The sequence below is a fragment of the Schistocerca gregaria genome, chromosome 1, assembly GCF_023897955.1.
Source record: "Schistocerca gregaria isolate iqSchGreg1 chromosome 1, iqSchGreg1.2, whole genome shotgun sequence".
NCBI classification, from domain to species: domain Eukaryota; kingdom Metazoa; phylum Arthropoda; class Insecta; order Orthoptera; family Acrididae; genus Schistocerca; species Schistocerca gregaria.
Window position 1 is genome coordinate 347,302,327 of NC_064920.1, and position 24,105 is coordinate 347,326,431.

The 24,105-nt window shown below is 37.8% G+C and overlaps 1 protein-coding gene across 7 annotated transcripts in view; it reads left to right on the top strand.

Annotated features, from left to right (window-relative positions):
* Positions 1–24,105, top strand: part of LOC126344938 (oxysterol-binding protein-related protein 1-like) — a 413,895-nt gene that overhangs the window by 383,570 nt on the left and 6,220 nt on the right. For 6 of the 7 annotated variants that reach the window (XM_050002065.1, XM_050002066.1, XM_050002068.1 and 3 more), the window contains 3 exons: positions 777–911; positions 1,012–1,134; positions 16,308–21,992. In XM_050002065.1, coding sequence (XP_049858022.1) covers positions 777–911; positions 1,012–1,114 — 238 coding nt within the window. In that variant the 3' untranslated portion in view covers positions 1,115–1,134; positions 16,308–21,992. Of the gene's footprint in view, positions 1–776; positions 912–1,011; positions 1,135–16,307; positions 21,993–24,105 lie in introns of those variants that run through there. The other variant, XM_050002064.1, reaches the window with a different exon arrangement.

The following is a 24,105-nucleotide window of genomic DNA, read 5'->3' on the forward strand; positions in this document are numbered from 1 at the left end:
CCCTACCGGTGAGAGTAACTTTTTGATGATCTATTGTATGCCTAGTTATAACACTGGATAAAAAAGTAATGTGAAGTCAGATTGGTCTCTTTCTTCAAAATTTTGAGCAGACTTCTATTTTATGGTACAAGAACCGTATGCAAATTAGGCAGGGAACTGATACTCATAGGTGAAGAAAATACATTGTTCACATGTATTATTGACATTTACTACAAGTAATTGGGATCTGGAATCACAAAGTCTAGTTACTGTGGCGTGCTATAAATCTCCATACAAAATAAGTCTTTGTAATTACTCACCCTCCGTAAGTATCCATACTCAGATGGCTGCATTCCTTTGATGTACACCTCAATAAGGAAACAGTATCATAAATGGTACAACATTGCCATTTATAAATAACAGTTTTATGTTTTTGTGTTTTATTTCTTACTTTTTGAATGTTGTTGGGTAAATGCATACGTTTAGTTGAAATTATGTACACTGAACTGTCCTTCATGTTACCAGTTAGCAAAGGATCTAGAAGGAGTCTGTGGTAGTTGCTTTATCTTGACTCATTTAGTACCCTCAGAAATTTCACACACACACACACACACACACACACACACACACACACACACGCTCACTCACTCACACACATGGTGGTCACGAGAGGGACAGGGAAAGAGGGGGGGGGGGGGGGGCAGAGAGAGAGAGAGAGAGAGAGAGAGAGAGAGAGAGAGAGAGAGAGAGTTGTCTTTGTCTTTGTAAAGTAACATTATATGCATTCTTCTTTTAAGATTACGACCAGATATACGGAAACTTGAAGAAGGAGATATAGATGGTGCTGCAGCAGAAAAAACTAGACTGGAAGAAAAGCAGAGAGATGCCAGGAAAGCTAGAAAAGGAAAGAAAGCTGTTGACTGGGCGCCAAGGTACTAGTGATACCACTTTACCAATATTTTCATATAGTGTTGTGGTTAAAACTACTTGTATAAAATAAATGTCACCTGTAAACTATTCCTTTTTTCTCAGATGGTTCACCCAAGGAACAAATCCATATACTAAACAAGAAGACTGGTTGTATAGTGGGGGATACTGGGATCGTAATTTTACTCATATTCCAGATATTTTTTAAACAGTACAGAATACCATAAGGTAAGTATACTTACTGGATTGGAGGTTATTTTTTCCTTTTCGCAAAGGAGTGTAACTAATAGTGTGTATTTATTATTTATGCATGTGAGCTTTTTGATGCTGACATGCTATATTTTAAAGGATCAAGTTCATGTTGACATTTCAGATGTGGTACAATTGTTCATTGGTAAATACTGTGCCAGCTTCAGTCCCGAGATGAGAAGGAACTAAATAATTGATTAAGAGCAAGCGATATGAATAGCACAACTAAGAACTAGAGAAGGAGAGAAGATTATAGAGGGGAATGTGTTAATGAAGATTAAATCCAAAAATGCAATGATGTGTTGGAAGGCTAGTTCCTTCTCCAGAGTTCAGAGAAAATATTTGTAGTATCGGATGGCAGGATCCAGATTCTGTGTGGTTAAGCAAGCATGCAGGTCCCTTGAGTTATGCTGTTGAGCACCTTCAGCAACTAGGTTCTAGCTGTCACCAAGAGAGACATTTATTCTGTTCATTTATGCACTGTGACAGTTAAGTGATGATCATTCCTATATAAAATGCTGTCCAGTGCATGTAGTTAGTTTGTAAACAACTTGCATGGTTTCTCAAGTTGCTCTGCCTTTGATATTGACATTGTAGCATTTGCCAATGGGGCTGCTGGAGTATGTGGTAGTTGGAGTGTACATGGTGCCAGTTTTGTAGTGTGAATGATTACAGGAGTGGGGGTAATTGTCTGGGAATGACATTTAATTTGATTAGGTTGTTACAGAGGCTAGGAGGATGACAGGAGGAGATAGTGGGTGGAATGGGGAGGATATCAGCAAGGAGGATATCATTTTAGTGCTTTACTTGAGACAGTCACAGCCTTGGTGGAGTAAATTGTTGAGACATTCAAGGCCTGTATGTTACTGGGTGACTAGGAAGGTGCTACTGAAATCCTGGGAGAAGTTGTTGGTGTAGGTGTTGAGGGATTTGGTGGTAGAGCAGATATGTTTGCTGAAGATACCTAGCCTGTATGTAGGGGAATATTTGATGTGAAACAGGTGGCAGCTATCAAAGTGTAGATATTGTTGGTTGATTCGGTATGCATTGGCACTTGGATGAGGGCTTCAGGTGGCTGTGGATATGAAGAAGGACCAGGTATGTTTGAGTTTGGTAAAGAAGTTTACCTGTTGCAAGAAGTGGAGCAGTAGCTATTCATCATGAGTCCAGACCACAAAAGATGTCATTAATGAATGTGTAGCTAGCCAGGGTGTCCAGATTCTGTGTTTTGAGGAATGCTTTCCCCATGAGGCCCAGGAAAAATTTGACATAGGACAGGGAGATTTTGGTTCACCTATCAGACCCGCCTGGTCTGTATGTAAGTCTGGCCCTCAAAGGTGAAGTAGTTACAGGCAAGGACAAATTTGGCAATGATGACAATTAGTGAGATATTTGAAAGAGCTTCAGGTAGCTGTTGGGAGAGGTATTGATCTGGGTGTGAGTGTGTGTGTGTGTGTATGTATGGGTGCATGCATGGGGGGGGGGGTGTAGGTATAGTGACAAGGAGGGTTCCGTGTGAGAGAGGGGTTCTCAAGGAAGTTGTAGGCTCTATGCGATGGGTTAGTCATGCTGGTGAATGAGGGCTGATAATGTGAGAGCATTTAATCCAGCTACTATGATCTGGCAGCGAAGGTTGCTTTGTGTGTTTTGGGAAGTTGGTGAGAAGTGGATCAGGAGGAATAATAATTTTAATTAGAGTAGTTATGAGCCCTTGTGAGGGGCCTAAGTTTTTAAGGATTTTTTGCATCTCAATCTAGTTGGCAGGAATGAGGCTGCTAGGAACAGTTTGTATGTTGATGTGTCCCAGAGCTGACAGTGCTCCTTTGCCACATACTGCTGGTAGTCAAGTAAAACATTTGTGGAGCTTTTGTTCACAGTGAGGATGATGATAGAACAGCCTTCATCTCACTCACAGCTTGGGTCTCAGCTTGAGTGAGGTTTGGTTTCTTGCCCATATTTTATTTAGAAAAGATTGGAAAGCAATGCTGGAAGCAAGGTATTCCTGGACTGCATGGAGAGGATGGTCTTGGGGAAGAGGAGGAGACTCCCTTTGGGATTTGGGCTCAAACTGTTCTAGGCAGAGTTTGCTGCTCACTCTGTTGGTTGTGTGTTGCAATTGAGTATTGAATTGGCGTGTCCAGTTGAGGTTGGTTGAAAGAAGATCTCTGACTTGGTCAGTGCGGCTGAGTTTGACTTTGGGACGAAATGTTAGAGCTCTGGAGAAAATTGTTGTCTCAGGACAAGAGAGATATTTGGATGAGACCCTACCCCCCCCCCCCCCCTCCCCTTTCTCTGAGCCTCATTGCTACTTATTTATCTCCCTATGTTACACTGCTGTTACCATCCGTACATTCCATGTTGTGATTGATGACAGGTTTATAAAGCTGACAGTACAGTTTAATATTTATGATTTGCAATCTATATGTCCACTCTTGTTTTTCTCTTCGCGGGGCAATTGTTACTCCCAGTGAGATTCAGTAGTGTACAGTGAATCTCCTATGTGGCATGACATTATCACTGAATAGTGTACCCCAAACAGCAGGGGTCTCCATGTGCAGGAACACAGATGCCCATTTTACAGCCTCGCGGATATGCTGCTGCTTTCAATATCATGACATGTGCAAAAGAACAGGAAAATTCCTGCACAACATGTGACCTAAAACTGAACACTCACATACTAAAAGAAGAAGATGCTTTCACAAACTCATGAATATCCGTTTTTGGTTAGAGTGATAGGGGAGAGGAACACACCAGTTTCTCCAAAGCAACAAGTTACACCTCATATGCCCCCACTTAGTGTCAGTTCATGAACCTAAACAACTAAAATATCCTTTTGACTTTGCATTTAACATGGCGAACAGTCCATTACTTACAACTGCTTTCAAAAACAAGTGTGCAGTATATCATTTTACAGCATGTTACAGCTGATTTCAAAATGGGAACATAGCTTCCTCTTAAATGTTGTACCTTTATATTTTTATTTCAGTCCTTACAAGTTGCAAGTGAATTATCCCCATAATCTTAGCAGGTACTGATATTTAAATATATTTTTGTTTACTTGGGTCTCTTTTTTGGTAAAATAATGTAATTACTGTTACTTGTCAAAAAATGAGAGAAGAAAAATCCTTGCCACAACATTGTTTTGCACATGACATCATCTTATGTTAACTTTATTGTAATCTATCTGGACTATCCTCCTGAAACAACCATCCCATTATTGATTACCTTGACTTAGTTACTACTACCTCTGGTTCCTTTTCATGTTGTCCGTTTTCCAGCTGGTTACTTAAGAAACTGATAAGTATATCCCCTGATTATTGTCTTCTTCCTGTATTCATTTTAAGTTAAAACTAACCTCCCATGAGAAAAATATTTGTAAACCTGACCAGGAACTTCCTATGCTCCACAAAACAATAAAATTTCCCAGGTAAATACAATTAATCAATCTATAATCGATATCATACCAACTCAAACATACATATTAATTGTTTTACATTTCCACAATGAATTTTTAAAATTGTTGGAATTGTTTGTTGATGATTATTGTTATATGCTTCATAACATATACTTGAAACAAAGATTCCAAGACTTACCAAGCAGGAAAGCGCCGGTAGACAGGCACAATAAATAAAACACACAAACAATCACACAAAATTTCTAGCTTTTGCAACCGACGGTTGCTTCTTCAGGAAAGAGGGAAGGAGAGGGAAAGACGAAAGGATGTGGGTTTTAAGGGAGAGGGTAAGGAGTCATTCCAATCCCGGGAGCGGAAAGACTTAACTTAGGGGGAAAAAGGACAGGTGTACACTCGCACACACACGCATATCCATCCGCACATACACAGACACAAGCAGACATTTGTAGAAAGACTCACCTTAGGGGGAAAAAAGGACAGGTGTACACTTGCACACACACACATATCCATCCGCACATATATGTATGTGTATGTGTGTGTGTGCGAGTGTACACCTGTCCTTTTTTCCCCCTAAGGTAAGTATTTCCACTCCCGGGATTGGAATGACTCCTTACCCTCTCCCTTAAAACCCACATCCTTTCGTCTTTCCCTCTCCTTCACTCTTTCCTGAAGAAGCAACCATCGGTTGCGAAAGCTAGAAATTTTGTGTGATTGTTTGTGTGTTTTATTTATTGTGCCTGTCTACCGGCGCTTTCCCGCTTGGTAAGTCTTGGAATCTTTGTTTTTAATATATTTTTCCCATGTGGAAGTTTCTTTCTATTTTAATAACATATACTTGAGTATATATCATCAAATTTGTTATTACATTATTTTTGTCTCAGAGGAATTGTGTGCTGTATGGTTATTTGCAAGTTTCTGTTACTTCCATCACTACCAGTCCATTTATGCTCTCTGTGCCATGACTGGATAACAAAGCACAGACCATTGTCTTCTTATTCATGTAATTTTTGAAAGGTCACAGAATCGCAGGGAGTTATTTAACTTTGCTAGCTTGGAGTGAACCTCAAAATTACCATCTGTGTACCTCCCTTACAAACATTGTCAATTACATCACTTGTTGCAGAAGGTCACTCTCTATATACTCATTATTCCCTACTGAGATAGTGTCCCCTTATTCACACACACACACACACACACACACACACACACACAAGGATGTTAACATATTGTTAGCAATGATACAGGATTGATTGGTCCTCCTAACCCTACTCCCAATTTATGTGATGTTGTTAATTTCAGATTTTTCCATCTATGAATGCATAGCCAGAAATATTTATTACCTGTTTCATAATTTTACTATGTGTCTGGTGTACAGTGCCAGAATTATTTTGAATTGTTAATATGCAAATCTCAATGCCACACACTTTCTTAATGAAATTGATTAATAGAGTTGATTATCAGTGGTTGAGGGGTTAGCTTATTATTGTTAAGTAATGCATCTTATTCATACCTTAATTGTTTTGTTATCTAATAACTAGGTTTCCACAGACCTCTAGAACTTCTGCAGGTACTAAAAAAAACTTTTTAGAGTAATCACAGTAAATCTAATATGATTATATACATTACATAGAGTATGTTTCAAAAGCAATACAATTTTATTACAATTTGAACCATTGGTTTAGTTTGCTGCATCACTAGTTCTTTCCAGGAATGTTAAATTGCATATCTTTTTACCAATTCTACATTATAGAATCCAATCTCTTGATGTGTAGAGGGATCTTATCAAAAATAAAGCCTTAGGATGTGGAATGTGTTATTTCATATGGACCCTCGCAGTGATGAGAAAACCTGCTGGCCCCATTTTACAGGTCTGAGCTGTGATGACCTTTTATTAGTACTAGCTTACTTATATTAAACTTGGGGAAGAAAAGGATAGGTTTCTGATTGTGTTTTCTCATTCTACAATTATCTTGCTGTCTTAATTGTTTTCTGACCTGATAATTTATTTCCTGATTACTTCCAGTTTTATTTTGGCCAAGAAAAAAGTTTCAGAAAGATTTCTCCAGTGAACAGTTTATTCATTACCATTATTCATTACCTCTACTGTTGAAAGTCCATTAGTTTGATGCGGTATCTCATTTGAAATTATGTGAAAGTCTGCAATCATTTGTGCCCAGGTGGTGTGTCTAGTAGAACACTATGTTCTGTGTTGCCTACCATTTCCCTTCATTATCCATGCAGGTGGGTTGGATTTAGAGTGATATCCAGATATGGTTGCAAGTTTAACTCCTTCCTAGGCTAAAAAATGCCTGAAGCTATTGCTCATAAATTGTTATCCACTATCAGTGAGTACCCTTTGGAGTTTCCTCATGCCATAAAATAATCTCTTAAACAATTTTTATGGTAGTTTTATTTGTTAATTTTATCAGCTACAATTTAACATATTGTGACCAAGACAATAGTAGTACTGAAATATAAGTAACTCTACCTCTACCTATTGGTAATGCCTCATAGAGATCAGCAGCTGTTGGGTCATGCAAAGCTTTTGATATTACTGGATATGACCTATAGGTCACATGACTGTTATCCTCATTCAATTCTTGACACAAATTACAAGTCCTCCAGGTATTTTTGACTTTTCTACTCAAATTCTTAAAATGGTAAATTTTTCCATATGCCTAATGCATTTCCTAATGACAAAATGACAATAACCTTTATGTAAAAAACAAAATTGGGCCCTCCACTTGGGTTTCAGAAATGCCCAACTCCACTGCATCAATTTCTCATCCATCAGCCAAAATAAATTCCTACTGTGTATTACCCATGAATGATTTTCCATTTTTGGTAATGTCTCTTGCTTGCACAACAATATCTTTTCTCCAAAATATGTATGTGACTGCAGATCACCTTTAATTTTTTCAGCTATGGGCAATGAATCATTTTTGGTGTAACCAACAGATAAAACATTAATAGTAAAAACCACACTAGGCCCTCTCGGTTCACGTCATTTTGCTCATTCCCAATTGTAACTGAGACAGAGTGTCTGGCAGTGTATTTTGTGATATTTTTATGTACATTATCACTGTCCAAAAATCTTGCAAAAATAATACCCATCTCAGTAGGTGGCTGTGTAATAACCTGCTTTTCAAGAGGAATGCCAAAACTTGTTGATGTGTATAAATGACCATTTGTGAGCTCCATATTAAAGTTTGGATTTTTATGTACCCAACACAGTGGCTAATAATTCCACTTCATTGCTGTGTAGTTCAACTCATACTTGTTCAAATTTCTACTAGCAAATATCTCATATTATTTTAGCCCTCCTCTGGATTCAATTCCCCTTGGAACAATTGACATACAATTCTGTATTCAGGCACATCTGGGGCAAAGTTGAATGTCTGGCTCTTCCATGGATATTTTAGAATCAAAGCAGTTACTAGAGGTTTCATACTTTGAAATGCCCTGCTGTGTTCTTATCCAATATTCATTGAGCTCACTGTTTCAGTGACAGGAGACATGGGTCATTTATCAGTTGCCCCTTTATAAATTGCTGACAGACCTAGGAATGAACATAACTGCTTCACATTTCATGTTTCTGGGCACTCCTTTGTTGCTCTTAATTCATTCGGGGTCTGGTTTTACCTCCATTGTAACTGCTATGTGACCTAAAAACTTAAGTTCATTTTATCCAAAATGGGACTTAGATAACTTTATTGTTATGTCCTTTTTCTGTAACCTTTTTAGAGTTTTAATCAGGGCTTAGGTGCATAAATATGTCATCCACATAAATAATCAACTCTGGCATGAGATCATCATGTAACACTTTATTCAGTGCACCTATGAGAACTGCCACTGAAAGATTTAAGCCAAATGGGAATACTGGAAAATTGTATGATTTTCCTTCAAAAAAGAAAGTTGTGTAAGCTCTTGAATCTTTATATAATGGCACCTGTCCATAACCCATGGTTATGTCCATAGAGATAAAATTTCATCGATAATTCTTCAATGCTTTTTGAGCACTCATTCTCTTTCAGTCTCATATGTTTATTTAGCATCCTGGCATGGAACACCAGGTGTACTCCTCCAGCTGGTTTTCTTGTTGCCAACAAATAATTGTTTTATACATTTTGATGCTGTTCCACCTTTTGAACTACTACTTACATCAGTGACCATATGCCCATGTGGATCGGCTAAGGTTTACAAAACGTTGTTGTGTTTTCCTTTATTTTAAAATTGCGTACAAACTCTGCTATTACTCGTATCATCTGGTGATATTTAAGTAAAATAGCCTGTAGTTAAGGCATTACGTTTACAAGACTTTACATGTATCTGTTCCACATGTTTATTTACTTCCTTTTTTGTGCTATCCACAATCATTATTGTAGTTGTAACTATTAAATGAATGTGATCTACCTATATGTTGTGTGAAGGTGTGACTGAATTATTTTTTGTATGGTAGTACCACCCATGTGCGGTTTTCTCCCATCCAACATAATGGATTGGTCTTAAAATTTTAGGATGCCTGGTGAGCTAAACTTAAATTTAAATTTTGTACCATCAGTAATGTCTGTGAAAGCATAAATTTACTTACTATTATAGGTAATCTAGTTTCTTCTTTAACCAATTTTCCTTTACTTTCAGTTACACGTACTACATAAACACCTGTCACTGATAGTACAGGGCAACTAAATTCATGCTGAACTGTGGATACTAATTCCTGAGCACTATAGAGATTTCATTTCTCATATCTAGGTGAATTTCTACCTCTGTTCCAAATACTTCACATACGACTATCAGTCTGTTGTTTTCTTCTTCCTCTATTAGCCATTCTTTGTAGGTTCTTAATGTGTAAGAGTGACTTATGTTTCTCCCCATGGGCCTATAGTCGCATTATTGTGCCCTGGGGCTTGGCCTCTGCCTCAGAGCATTCGCTGTTCCCTGAAAGGAAACTCAAAAATGATCTGTCTGATGAAACCTGGTTATCTCTGTTATTTATGTTATTAGGCATCAACACCAGACAGTGATCATCTCCTAGGTCATCTCCTAGGTTATTTCTCCAGCTGTTGTTTTGCTTATTAATTTAACATAACTTTCATCTATTTTTCCTTTGTAATTTGAAGGGGTAACAGTTCCCACCATTGTTATCTGCCTGGTGATTTTTGCTTATGTATAATCAATGCATTCTTTATTTGGTTTATCTAATCCTTCCACAAATGTCATTAAATCATTCTCAGCTGTCCATCACTGATACCAAATTTCCTTTCTCACATAATACAGCAGTCTCCACACAAAAACAGCGTTAACTAAATATTTATAAATGCTTTATAACTCCAAATGTGTTGCTGTAATATTTAGGATCAAGTAGCAGTTAAGTTAATTTCTCTTGTGTACGACCAGTATTTTCTCTTAAATTTCTTCTGAAGTGAGTTCTTCAAGAAGTCAGTTCTTCTGAGTGTGCTGTTTCCCATTCCCACGTAACTAAGTGCGAAATTTATTTTTCTTCAACTGTCCCAACATGTAGACAATGTCCTAGAATATACGTTTAAAAATATGGTGTACTTCTCCCTTTGGTTTGAACTGTGGGAACTGCTTGGACAAATTTGTTCCATTTTCTAGTTGCATCTCCTGAAGTAGCTCTCCTAACAATCTGCTACTTCTCATCAGCTGACATTTTTGTGAGCTCATCCCAGATTTTCTGGGATTTCTCTCAATTTCTTTCTGAGAGTGCAGCATACTGTGATGTACTGCCATTTGATTTGATTTTTTGTTGCACCTTCTGATTAATCAAGTCATTTACTCCTTCCTCCAAACTAGCAAAGGTGGAGCCAGGAATAAATGTTACATCTGAATCTTTAGTTTGCTCTAATACAATCAACCTCAGTTTTCTGTCTGAGATTTGGTGCTTTACAGTTCTAAATTCCTGTTGCACAAATTCTAGCATTTGTTTTATGTCATTATTTATCTCACAAAATTGCTGCCATGTGGGATTAGCCAAGCGGTCTAAGGCGCTGCAGTCATGGACTGTGCGGCCGGTCCTGGCTGAGTTTTGAGTCCTCCCTCGGGCATGTGTGTGTGTGTTTGTCCTTAGGATGATTTTGGTTAAGTAGTGTGTCAGCTTAGGGACTGGTGGCCTTCACAATTAAGTCCCATAAGGCTTCACACACATTTGAACATTTGAACAAAATTGCTCACTGATCTTGTTTCGTACTATATCACTCTGCCTATTTACCTCTTCATATAATTACCCAGGTACAGTTTTAATACAGCTACACTGTTACTCAAGTTCTTCGACCACTCTGGTACATTTGTCTCATGTCTCTTCTTATTAATGCTAATTTTGATCAGTACACTGACAAAGCATTCTAATTTGATGTCTATTTCTGCAGCACTCCAATAGCTTTGATCATTATAAACTATTCTGATCCTGCTAAAATGTACACACCACAACTACCACAAGAAAAAGAAGTTTCAAATACAGCTCACTGTAGGCTGAAAACAGCATTCATTTCCTGGAGTGATCAACAAGAATCTTATTTGGCAAGCAAAGAGAAAATTGCCAAACAAAAATAAAAGATGATTCTTAAAGAATTGCTCTTAACCCATTCTTTACTACTCATCATCTCTGACCTGAAGCTGGCACAGCACTTAACCATGGTACTATCTTTGACGAACTACTATCTCTGATGTGCCCTAACCCCCCCCCCCCCCTCCCCCATTCACCCCTCTTCATTGTTGCCTTCCCTTATCCTTGCACAGGTGGTTCCCTCTCATCCTGGGGTTTGAATGACCTTTACCCCCTCCCTCCTTTTTTTACCCTATCCCCTTTTCATCTCAGAGTAAGGAACTAATAGCTCCAAAAGCTAAGATAGTGTGTGTTTTTACATGTGTCTATCAGCAGTATAGATATTTCTCCTGAAGATATGTACTGAACAACAATCCTTCTCATGGTTTTACGGATGAAATATCAAGAAAGCAAGGTGGGAAGTAGGAGAGAATGTTGCGGAAGAGTGCCTGACAGTTCGAAGAGAGCCAGCAGGTGTGTGAAATAGAAATGCACCAGAGAGAGGCAGCAAGGATGCGACACATGGACAGGAATGTGACACATGGGCACTGGAGCTGTTGAGTTCATGCAATGCTCTGTGACAATGATGCGAGAAATGGATTGAGAAGATGTGTCGGATAGAGGGAGAGGAGATTCTTGTGTAGAGGGTGGGGATACAGTGAGCCAATAGAAATTGAGGCTACTAGGATAGTGGAAACAAAGGAAGGGTTGCACAGATATAACTTCAGTGTATGTTGTTAAAAAAAAGCTGATGCTGTGGGGAAGAATCCAGATGGAATAGTTTGCAAAGCAGCTATTTAACTCGAGCATTTCGTGATTAGCAGCATGTTACACCAATGGAAGGTCAACACAGTTTGGCAGTGGTCTTTCATTCTGGAGAACAGCTGGTTAGTGGTCGTGCCCACGTAAAATGCTGTGCAAAAATTGCACCACATGATGGGATACAGAAATGGCCCTGTGTCTGATGAGAAGTGACAAGCCTGTGACAGGACTAGAGCAGAGTGTGCTCTATGGGTGAATCAGGCAGTTCTTTCACCTGCGTATTCCACAGGAATATGGCTCTTGTGCCAAGGGATTGGGATTGGGAGTTGCATAGCAGTGTTCCAGGATGTTGTGTAGGTGGCAGAATGCAACTTTAGGATGGATGTGAAGGATTGTGGGTTTGATGTTCCACACTTTTAGGCACAATTATAGATAGTTGAAGCCCGGGCAAAGGACATGGTTCAGTTGCACTGGTCCAGGATGATATTGGTTGATAAAGGGGGTGACCTTTTGCAGTTGGATCTTGGGGCTAGTGGGAGGATTAAGCACGTGACAAGATGGCACGGGAACTCTGTTTACAGGCTAGGTTCGAGGGATAGTGGCTGCCTGTGAAGGTCATTGTGAGACCTTCAGCATACTCGCCACTGAAGTTGTCACTGTAGATACAATGTCTATGAATGGCGAGGCAATGTGGGAGGGATTTTTTGGAGTGTAAGGGATGACAGCTGTTGAAATGCAGGACTGCTGGTGCTTAGTGTGTCTGATATGGATGGAAGTGTGGATGGAACCATCAGAGAGGTGGAGCTCAATGTCCGAAAATTGTGCCACATATGGCTGAGGAGGACCAGATGATGCAACTCAGAGAGAAGGTGTTGAGTCTGTGGAGGATCAAAGATCACAGATAAGGTGTCTTGGCCGTGGCTTCAGATCATGAACATATCATCAGTGAACCTTAACCAGACAAGGGGTTTGGAATTTCAGGAGGCTAGTTAGATTTCCTCTAAATGGCCCCAAAACGGATTGGCATAGGAGCAAGCCATGCAGATGTCCGTGGCCATATTATGGGTTTGTTTGTATATTTTACCCTCAAAGGAGTAGCAGCCTAGCCTCTCATATTAAAGACACAAACCATTTCCTTCACTGACTGTCAAACGTCCCCACGTCATTACCATATGGAACTGCACTCGACACTGTTGATCCCACCTCCCTACAAACCAAAATCCTGCATGTCCATGGCCTTGTTGCTATTGAACACTCTCATGTCCTTCTGACTCAAAACTCACTACCTTCTCCTTATACATCCAACCAATTACATTCTCAAGCATAACAACTTCTCCTTTGAGGGCAAGATACACACCGAAGAAACTGCTGTGCCTGCCTAATACCGTGTAGGGCCCCCATGAGCACAAAGAAATGCTGCAACATGACATGGCAGGGACTCAACTAATGTCTGAAGTAGTGCTGGAGGGAACTGATGCCATGAATGCTGCAGGGCTGTCCATAAATCTGTAAGAGTTTGAAGGTGGAGATTAGAACAGCATGTTGCAAGGTATCCCAGAAGTGCTCAATAATATTCATGTCTGGGGACCTTGGTACCCAGCGAAGGTGTTCAAAATTCAGAAGAGTGCTCCTGGAGCTACTCTGTAGCAATTCTGGATGTGTGGGGTGTCACATTGTCCTGCTTGAATTGCCCAGGTCCGTTGGAATGTACAATGGAAATGAATGGATGCAGATGATCAGTCAGGATGGTTACTTATGTGTCACATATCAGAGTCATATATAGAGGTATCAGGCATCCCATATCACTACAACTGCACATGCTCCACAGGATTACAGAGCCTCCACCAGCTTGAACAGTCCACTGCTGACATGCAGGGTCTGTGGATTCATGAGACTGTCTCCATCCCTTTACAAGCCTTTCTGCTCGATACAATTTGAAACGAGGCTCATCCAACCAGGCAACATGTTTCCAGTCATCAACAGTCAAATTTCAGTGTTGACGAGTCCAGGCGAGGCATAAAGCTTTGTGTCGCACAGTCGTCAAGGGTACATGAGCCCATATCAATGATGTTTCATTGAATGGTTCTCACACTGACACTTGTTGATGGCCCAGCATTGAAATCTGCAGTTGTTGCTATTGCTCCTATTCTTTTTCTGGCCCCTGCGACATCAGAGATTTGATGTTTTACCAGATTCCTGATATTCACGATACACTCATGATATGGTTGTATGGGAAAATTCCCAATTCATCGCTACCTAGGAGATGCTGTGTACCACTGCTTGTGCGCTGACTATAATACCATATTCAAACTCACATAAATATTTATAACCTGCCAATGTAGCAGCAGTAACCGATCTAACAAATGCGCCAGACACTTGTTGTCTTACATAGGTGTTGCCGACCTCAGCACTGTATCTTGCCTGTTTGCAGATCACTGTATTTGAATATGCATGCCTATACCAGTTTCTTTGGCACTTCAGTATACAACCAAATCCGGAGCACAGCCATGGGCACCTGCATGGTGCTCTCTAGTGCCAGACTGTTCAAGGGTCATCTAGAGAAAACATTCGTAGCTTCTTGAAATCTCGATCCTCTTGCCCGGTTCGTGTTTATTGATGATATCTTCATGACCTGGTGCCACAGTCAGGATACCCTATCCTAATTCCTGCACAACCTCAACACATTCTCTCCCATTCACTTCACCTGGTCCTCCTCAACCCACTGTGTCAGTTTCCCGGGTGTTGACCTTTACCTTTCTGATGGCTCCATCCACACCTCCATCCATATTAAGCACACTAACCATCAACAGCACCTCCATTTTGACAGTTGTCATCCCTTCCACACCAATAGTTTGCTTCCTTGTAGCCTGCGTATCAGTAGAAGGTATCTGCAATGATGAGAATTTGAGCTAAATATGTTCATATAAAATTATGCTCCGTTATAATTGATTCTTAAGATAAATGCTTCTAAAAATTAATTTCATTACGAAAATGTTTTAATTGTTCTTTTTTTTCATGTGTTTGTAAGGTTATTAATGTATTGTAACTAATAATAAATTTTTGAAAGTCCACAAAACAAATACTTTATCAACTTCTGTTTGCTTCCCAGAGAACATGATCCATTTCTCATCTCTTCAGCTCTTCTGCTCTCCTTTGCTTTATTAAGGCAGCAGTGTCCATAATGTGACCTAACACATCATCTTTTATCTTCACTGTTAACCTACAATATTTTTATCATCTAGTCTCATAAACTGAAGTCCAACAGCATTAAGTCTAGTCACAGAATTTATTAGTATTGTTATAGTGCAGTGTGTTTAACTGGTTTGCATATTATCTGTTGAAATACTTAGTTTTCATGCTACAATATTGGAAATTTGTGGATGGAAATAAAATGAGGAAAAATGGCAACTCACCCCCCCCCCCCCCATATCAACAACACATCTATGCCTATTTTCTCATTTGCCATTGAACAGTAATACACCTCTAAAATGAGAAAATAATGTGGAACCAGTTACTCAAGAATGGAATTGGTTGTTAACTTAACAGTATGTATTGTTTTCCTGTGATTATGCATTTTCTACTGCATTTGTTACAGCCAGTAAAATCAGGAAACAATAATGTCCCATTCTTTCTCGAGTAGATCCTCTTTTCCTGTCCTGAGTAAAGAACATGGTTGTACTGTCTGAAAAAAAGTCTCCTTGTTACAACTTTTGGTATGTGGTGTAACTCTGAAGCGTAAGGGGTGATCCAAAGGTTCCCATTTTAGGGCATTGCTGTAGCAAATATGCAACTTGTAAGCAAGGGATTACTATTGCATTCATGTCTTTCCAACACACATGCGGTAAATGCGAAAGCATGAACTATGGTGAAGTTATTACCAAATTCATCTAAACAGAACCAAAATTTGCTTTCTGTTCTTGGTAGATATCCATTGGAGAATGAAGAATTTGTATGGAGAAGCATGTCAGTTGAAAACCACTGCTGTGCAGTGGTGCACCAGGTTCCATGCTGGTCACAATTCGAGACAGGATGCCAGTCAATTTGAGAGGCTAGAGAAGTTATGCCAACTAAATAGGAGACACTTGAGCACCTGCCCTACAGTCTTGATCTTTCCCCATGCAATTGTTATGTCTTTGGTCACTTAAAAAGGGCCTTGAAGGTTCAACAATTCCTGTCGGATGAGGACATCACACAGGTACCTTCAGCCTGATGCATTTGTGTAAAAAGGGGGGGGGGGGGGGTGATTGTCTCAATGCTCATTGCAGTTTTGCTTGATTGGCAAACCAATTCTGGACTGTTTGGTCTTCCCACAGAAACTTTTTGATTGTGTCTTATGCATTTGTTAACTTTTTTCCATCTGTTGCATACATTTATTAAGAATGGAAAAATAATGTAGAATTTTTAATTTTCCAGCATGCTTCCTGATGGACACCACAATGAAAATTAAAAAACAGAATTACACCTGAGAGTTAACAGACTACTGATAATTTGTGAGTGTGCCTAATGAATGAAAGAGGTGGGACCATTAATGTAGTAGTCTTCCAGGTATACTCTCTGCCTGGTAACTGGTGTGTTCCCATTCAAATTGCTCCCGAATATTTGTATGTGGTGATGGTGAAGACAAAATGATAATGAGTTGACATTGTAAATTATTGTGAACTGTCATAAAAGTCTATGTTTTGTTGACTTATAGTGTATATGTGTCTTATAGTATGCAGCTGTTAATATGGAATGCAGTTTGTACTATATTATTAATCAGTTATGCATAACACAAAATGCACATGAAAATTTGATTGTGATATTACAACATCTTATGTTCACTAGTATGACAGTGATAGTGCTCAGTTGCAGGCCATTTATTTTGCATGACATGGTTTTGGTAGCTGCATTCTTCATCATTTGTGATGATCCCTCTTCCTCAGGCAGATTGTATTGTGACCTAATTTCACTCTGTTAATTATCTTCAGTTATTCAGTTGGTGTAAGGTTTCTTTCAGATAGCTGTGATGCTGAAGTATGGAATATTCTGAAGTTGTTAGAGTTTTGACATAATGTTATATTAGAACATTACAAATGGTGACATGTGAGTTGTTTGGATTTATAAGGTTGTGTGAAAAAACGTACCACTATTATTTGTAATCAGATGGAGGGTAACCAATCAGTAATTCGTACTTGTATATGCTTTATTTCAATATCCTTTACAAGAGTTAGTGTAAAAACAGAACATTTGTTTTCTATGTAGGATGTGTTGTATGTATGTTATGTTTTAAATGTGTTTACTTTCCTGTATATGGAAATATCTTATTCTTAAGAAGAAGAAAGTACTGAATGTGGGTGGATAGATCGGTTTGTTATTCTTACATGTTTGTTAATACTCACTGTTGTAGACAACCTCTGTAATGCAGTTTGATTTCTGTTAATATATATTCATTGAATTCTTCACTGTCAGCTCTAAAGCATTATATTTACTTGATAACTGTTTGTAAATGTGTGTCATAAAAAAAAAAATATAGTAGGTTTGAGTAATAGAAATCAGAGGTTGTAAATTAGATATACTGGTAAATATGGTTGTGTGTGGTGCTAATACCACTTTTGGCACTGGCTTTGTCCAGTCGTAGTAGCTAAGTATCAAATGTGTGGCATAGTCTTGCAGCTACATAAACACAATACACACTAAGTCTAAATACATGTACAAAAGCTCAGCAGTGTCACTAATAATATCAGTCATTATTGTAGTAAGATGTGAGAACATTATTATTGTTCTAACAAGACTCAAAAGATATGCAGTTTTAGTACAGTTAGTTCGTGTTGCATTTGTAAATGTGCAGGTAGTCACATTAATCTGACACTGATGTTTAGCTAGTCCATTAAATTTACAACTGGCCTATTGTGACTGTGTATCAGAACAATCTTAGAGGAACATTTGTATCATTAGTATGTGTTACTATTTCTCAACTGAATTTTATTTTGTACATGCAGTGCAACACATTTTGCTTTAAGTTAAAGAAATGTATTAAGTAACTTTGCAATTTATAGATCTTGAGCAACAGAAGATTGAAATGCTTTTGCTGTGAAGTTAAGTCTAGCACACTACTGTATTGTGGTAGTGTAATACTTAGTACTGTGCATATAAAATGTGTGTAATTTGATGATGGTTACCCATAGGTTGCTAAACTGGTACAAACAGATACTGTCGTAGTGTCGTTCCAAACTGACTAGCATTATATGTACACAAAACTGTTACAAATCTGTCAATTTGTGTGTATTACAATATTGTTGTATTAATTGACAGTACAAAGTTACAGATCATAGTTACTGATACTCAATAGTAAGTTTTTGTGCACTAGCTGGAACAATTAGAATAAGGAAATATGCAGCTATTTTATACTGTGTTACAAGCCATATAACTAATTATTTTCATAAACTACTGCCATTGTTTCGAGCAGAATAGAAGCAACACGGCGTGTGAAGTGATTCAGTAAGTAACTTAGCTAAATACTAACTCTATTTTTCATCCCATCTCTTTCCAAAGTAATTTACCATTTAATAAAATATTATACTAATAGGGATCAGAGTCTCTAAATCCACACTGTCGCACCCACTCCCGAATTTCCTGTGCCCGTATCCTTCGTCTGCAAACTCATCTCCCCCTCCCCTGCACACACCTCTTTCTTTGTTAGTCTTTGATACTTGACAAATTCTAATTGCTGGGGGCCATACCTTTGTCATTTTCAGTTTTTGTTCTCCTCTTCTTGAGCCTTATGAGCAGGTATCTGACTTGGGAGAAGCACTGTTTTGTATTTTTGTGTCATTTCTTTACAGACTTCATGACATAGATATTTGGACCTTGAATAATGCATCTTTAGGCAAAATTCAACTTGTTTAACATCACAGCAAGAGGTAGCATTCTGATCTATGGAACAACCAGTTAACTAATTAATCATATACTGACGTGGTGCTGATAACAACACAGGCAGTATTCCCAAAAACTATATGCTTTGTTTTATGCAGGTTGTTGTAGTATCTGGTCATAATTCATTGATTCGGTGAGTAACATTTATTTTCTTGTGCCTCACTTTATATGCAGGTGTTGATTTAGGGAGCCTTTGAGAAATAACATTTAAGTCTCAGTGCACTATGAACTTACAAAGTATAGGGAAATGTTGACTGCAGGAAAGTCATTAGTATTAACTCACTTCCTGTACTATTTCTTTGAGTGATAGTCCCACTAATTATTTAGTTGTTCTGATTAAATATTCAATTTATTTTACTATCCAAGTTAAATTGCTGCTCAGACTTCCACATAATGTGTATAGGTGGTTCCTCACTTTCCTTCCAAGAATCTCTCTAAAACAAAAACTTGAATGCTGATCTTAATGTGTCACTTACACAATATCCATAAATGTGCTATTTGGTGATAGATACACAGAGAGAGAGAGTGTGTGTGTGTGTGTGTGAATGAATATAAAATTAAGCAATGCATCAAATTATTCAAAAGAATTCTCCTATGTAACTTATTGTTGAACACAACTAATATCAAAATAAGAGTAGTATTTTGGTAAGCTTTTGTGCAGGTACATTAAAGATTCAGTTTTTACATAAATGTTAGAATGCATTTATACTTAATAAATAGTTTTATTGCGACAAATACTTCTGTCTGTGGACTTTGTTGAGAATCAGAGTGAAATATTGGCCATTGAGATTTCTAAGAATTGGCAATACTTTCTTTTTATAAAGATCATATTGTAGATGCAGTCTCTCTGCAATCGTGTAATTATTTTTAATAAAGACTGTTTTCACTAGCAGGTTATTTCTGTCTGGAATAGTATTTATAATTTTTCCATAAAGGCTAGTAACAGCACTTGTATGAACTACAAGCTTAAACAAGAAAAAACCGACATAAGCAATAATTGGAGTCAAATACTTGATGAGACTACAACTGAGTACAAAAGATTTGTCAGCCACTTCTAATGTAACTACTGATTTTGTAGCGGAGACGCTGAGTCACAGATAGGCACAACCAAAAGACTCTCACAATTAAAGCTTCCGGCCATTGACCTTCATCAACAATAGACACACACACACGCAAACGCATGTGTGTTTGCATGATACCCCCCCCCCCTTCCCCCCCCTCCACACCCACACACACAACACATGCACACTTGTGCAAATGCAACTCAAAGCTTTAATTGTGAGAGTCTTTCTGTTGTGCCTCTCTGCAACTCAGCATCTCCGCTATACAGTGAATAGCAACTTTCTTTCTCATAATATTGTTACATTCCATCCTGGATTTTCCATTGTTTGGTTTTGTAACTACTGGTTGTTATTTTTTATATGTTATACTGACTGTGGTAGATGCTACGTTAAAACAGTAATTTCATTTTAGCAAATAAGTTATATTGTGTTCATGTTCAGGTGACCTCTCCAATTTTTCAAAATTAAATTCATTGCATGTAAAAGAACATTATGTCATTAAAAAAAAGCAATTATTTGGCTGCACTGGCATACAGTTCTTTTCTCTTTTCCTTTAGTTATCTATTGAAAATCTCCAACCAATTCCCTGCACCATTTATTTGAGAACATTTCAAACAAATATTAAAGTCAATTAATCAAGTGAGATGTGTGAAATTACTTCAGTGCTGTTTTGTAAAATATATTTTGAAAATTACTTGTCTCAATCTGATTTGCAGACAGCATAGGATGTAACACTTGTCCACCTCTTAGTTTAGCTGTTATTCTAACTCTGAAAGTTAAGTTTTCTTAAGGACTTTTCATTCATATCTATGCAATTTATGTACTGTAGCAACTAGACTGTGTGTTAGATCAGTTGCAGACATCATGTGTGGGGTTTTAATAGCCCTCAAGAGATGTCTCTTTCGTCAAGGAGGCGGCACATTAAATTTCACAGTTGGAGATAAATTGTAGATCTCACACATTTGTTGTGTCATTATATGTTTTCCACCAATATGGTTTGTAATATATACTTTGAGTTTCTATATTTTAACTATTTTCTCTAGACATAGATGCGCAGTTTTATTATGTTTATTGGTCTACGGTGAAGACTGGCCATCTAAATTTTCTTTTTTATTTTATGTATGTCAATATCACTGGCACAAATATCTCAAAAAATATCTAACCTTTTCTTGTGTGATTTACAACCGAATTTTAATACTGATCTGAAATAAATAATTTCATAGATTCTAGTTTAATAATTATGAATTCATCAGATTTTTTAAAATAATTTATCAACTCCAACTCTGAAATTAAAAACATCTTGAAAAGACCAGAGGCCAAAACGTTAGGTTCAAAATGTTTGTGGGAAGCTCATAGCTCAGAAAGTTACATGAACTTTGGTACACTGTTGACAAATTTTTGTATTGCTGAGGTGAAATGAAGAAACATTCTGGAGATTCAAAGATAATTTTATATTCAATAGTAATAGTTAGATGTTGATGTGCAGTGATGGAATTATCTACAGCCATTTTTCAGTTGTGCTAGGTTTTTTGTGGAAGAAATTTTATTAATTCAAAAAACACTTTTTGAATTGTTAGACTGTATACATTTCATTACTGTGTCTACACATTCCCATGTTTCTAACATTCTTTACACTTGTAAATTAGCCTTATTACTTTTTGCAGGTTAAGGTAGTCTTGCCTTTTTATTTGATATTACTTTTTTTTATATTGTCTAAATGATAAAGTAGCAACAACTTTTCCATACATGTCACCAGGCAAACTTTTCTGTAATGTATAGGCAAATTGTATAATCTGTGCACAATTTTTGTGGCAGAAAGAATTGTCAATCTAAAGAACAGAAAATACACTGAGATTAAGTGATAAATAGGAAAAAAATTATTTGAAATATGGGCTGCTAAAGATGTGGTTATTGTGTAATATGACCATAATCAGCAGAAAGTGCTTCTCCTCATGTATGAATTTGTGTAAATTTAGGGAAAATTGTACAAAGTAGTGTCAGTTTTGTAGTATCAAAGTGCTTGTTAATGCAGTTTATATTCTTATTAAAATGAAGATGTTATGTACATATCTGTTATTGAAGTTTAAGTTGACAAGAACAGAGCAATAAAGTACTGTAATGGAAATACGATGTTCCTTATTGGTAGAGGGATGATAGTGCAAATATATGAATGTTGATGGCTTATAAAAGGTTGATTTAGTTTGGACTTTATCAACTAGTTGAATCATATTGCGAATTGTGTTTTATTCATCTCACCATGTACATTGAAGTTTACACTATGAATGAGAGCAAACTGTTTTGGGCTTGGTGGTGAATATTTTACGTTGAAATCAATTCTGTGTTTTGACAGGTAGAAACAAACCAATAAACATCTGTGTTCTTTATTAGTTGTTAATATTTAAGAACTTGTTGCTAATTCTCCTTTGATATGCATGTTGAAACCTTACCAGCATTTAAGTCTACATTTCATGTCCAAAAAAGAACCATAATATTTCTGTGAACAATATTGGTGTTGATTTTGGGCAATAACAAAAAAGATTGAGAGAAGGCATCAGTCATTTCTGCATTTTCATGGAAGTTTTTGCTATAATGTATAGTAAAGATTTCGTTGTACATGATAAGATGGATAAGCCATAATTCACAACAGGCTTAAGAAACTGGGAAATGTCACTCATTTTGTGATTCTGTAATTTAGTGGTCTACAAAAGAGCAAGAAAAGGAGAGTATTTAAAAACCAAGAGTCCATAGGAAGCTCAGGTTAGAAACCATACGAATAAATGTGGCCATCAAAGCTGGACAGGACTGAAGCTGCCACAGTGCTTTGACCACCTCCTCTCTTTGATGCTGCATCCCTCACCTTTTACTTCTCATGTTGTGACAGAGCAGCCTGATGTCGGAGTGACCTGTCCTTCCTTTCTAACCTTCTCCAACTTATCCACCTTTCTCCCTGGGGAAGAAATGAACATTTCTGAAAGCTAGGATAGTTTTTTCCACTATTATAGGTGTCTGTCAGCAAAACTTAGAATTTCAATTCTTGAAGGTAAGTACTGGCCGTCCATTCTGTCTCCTTATGGTTAATAGTTCCTCAGAATAAAAAAAAATCAGAAAGAAATGAGAAAACTCTTGGGAATGAGGCATGCCTTAGCACAGGTGTTGAATGATTTAGCTTTTCTATATAAGTACCAAAGTAGGCAATAAATAATCTTTCACAAGATTTCTATTGAGGGATGTCATGGTCCTAATGTAATGCATCATATTGTGTGACACTCCTTGCATGTGTGTTGTACATAGTACTGACACCATCTTGTTGTGCACCACCAAACTGTGTGTATAGTCCATAATGTTTATAGCATTTCATCCTAGGAAACTAGTGATGACTTCTTCATCCTTCCTTACCAGGACTGTACTAAATTTTATGACTGAGAAAATCTGCTCCTAATATGGGCTCTGCCACCTTCACTGACATGAATTATCACATACAGCTCTTACAAAACCATAGGTCTACCTCCACTTCATGACTTCTATATGTCATTATTGATGAACTATTTGCTGTTATGAGGCATACTGGCAAATTTGCAATTGTGCCTCTATATTCACTGCCTGACTATGTGCTGACATCTGGTCCAGAGTTGATGACGTACTAAAAATCTAACTCCATATATTATACATATAACCACTGCAACAGTGTTGGTAAACTCATTACTCACGCTATTGGATCCCTCACCAAACTCACCTCTGGGTGTATAAGGCACTCTTGCTGTTTCCCTCAGCCTGCTCTACCTAATACCAGCTGCTGATGCCATTTGGGTATGTATATGGTGTCATAACTCTCTCACCAAAACACAGGTGATACCAACATATTGGCTTCTTTTGTTGTGGTCCACTATTGTCTCCTGTGCTTTGCCTGGGGATGGTTCTCCTGTTTACTAAGAGCCTTGTCATTTTCTTTTGCAACATGTCCATCTGTTCTTTAAGGCAGTGTATCTGCTTATTGGCATCTGATTGTTGCCCTTTTTGTATAGCTATGGTCTCTTGTGTAACAAATATTGTTATGCTTGCTGTGCATGTACTATCCAATCTTGCATAAACGTTGCTATTCTGATCACTGTGTATGCACTGTCTCTTTTGCATGTTACCACTGCTGATTTTATTGCCTGCAGTAATTGCACAATCCAGACCAAGCAAGCTGATGCAGTGGCTGGCACACTGGACTCACGTTTTGGAGGATGATGGTTCAA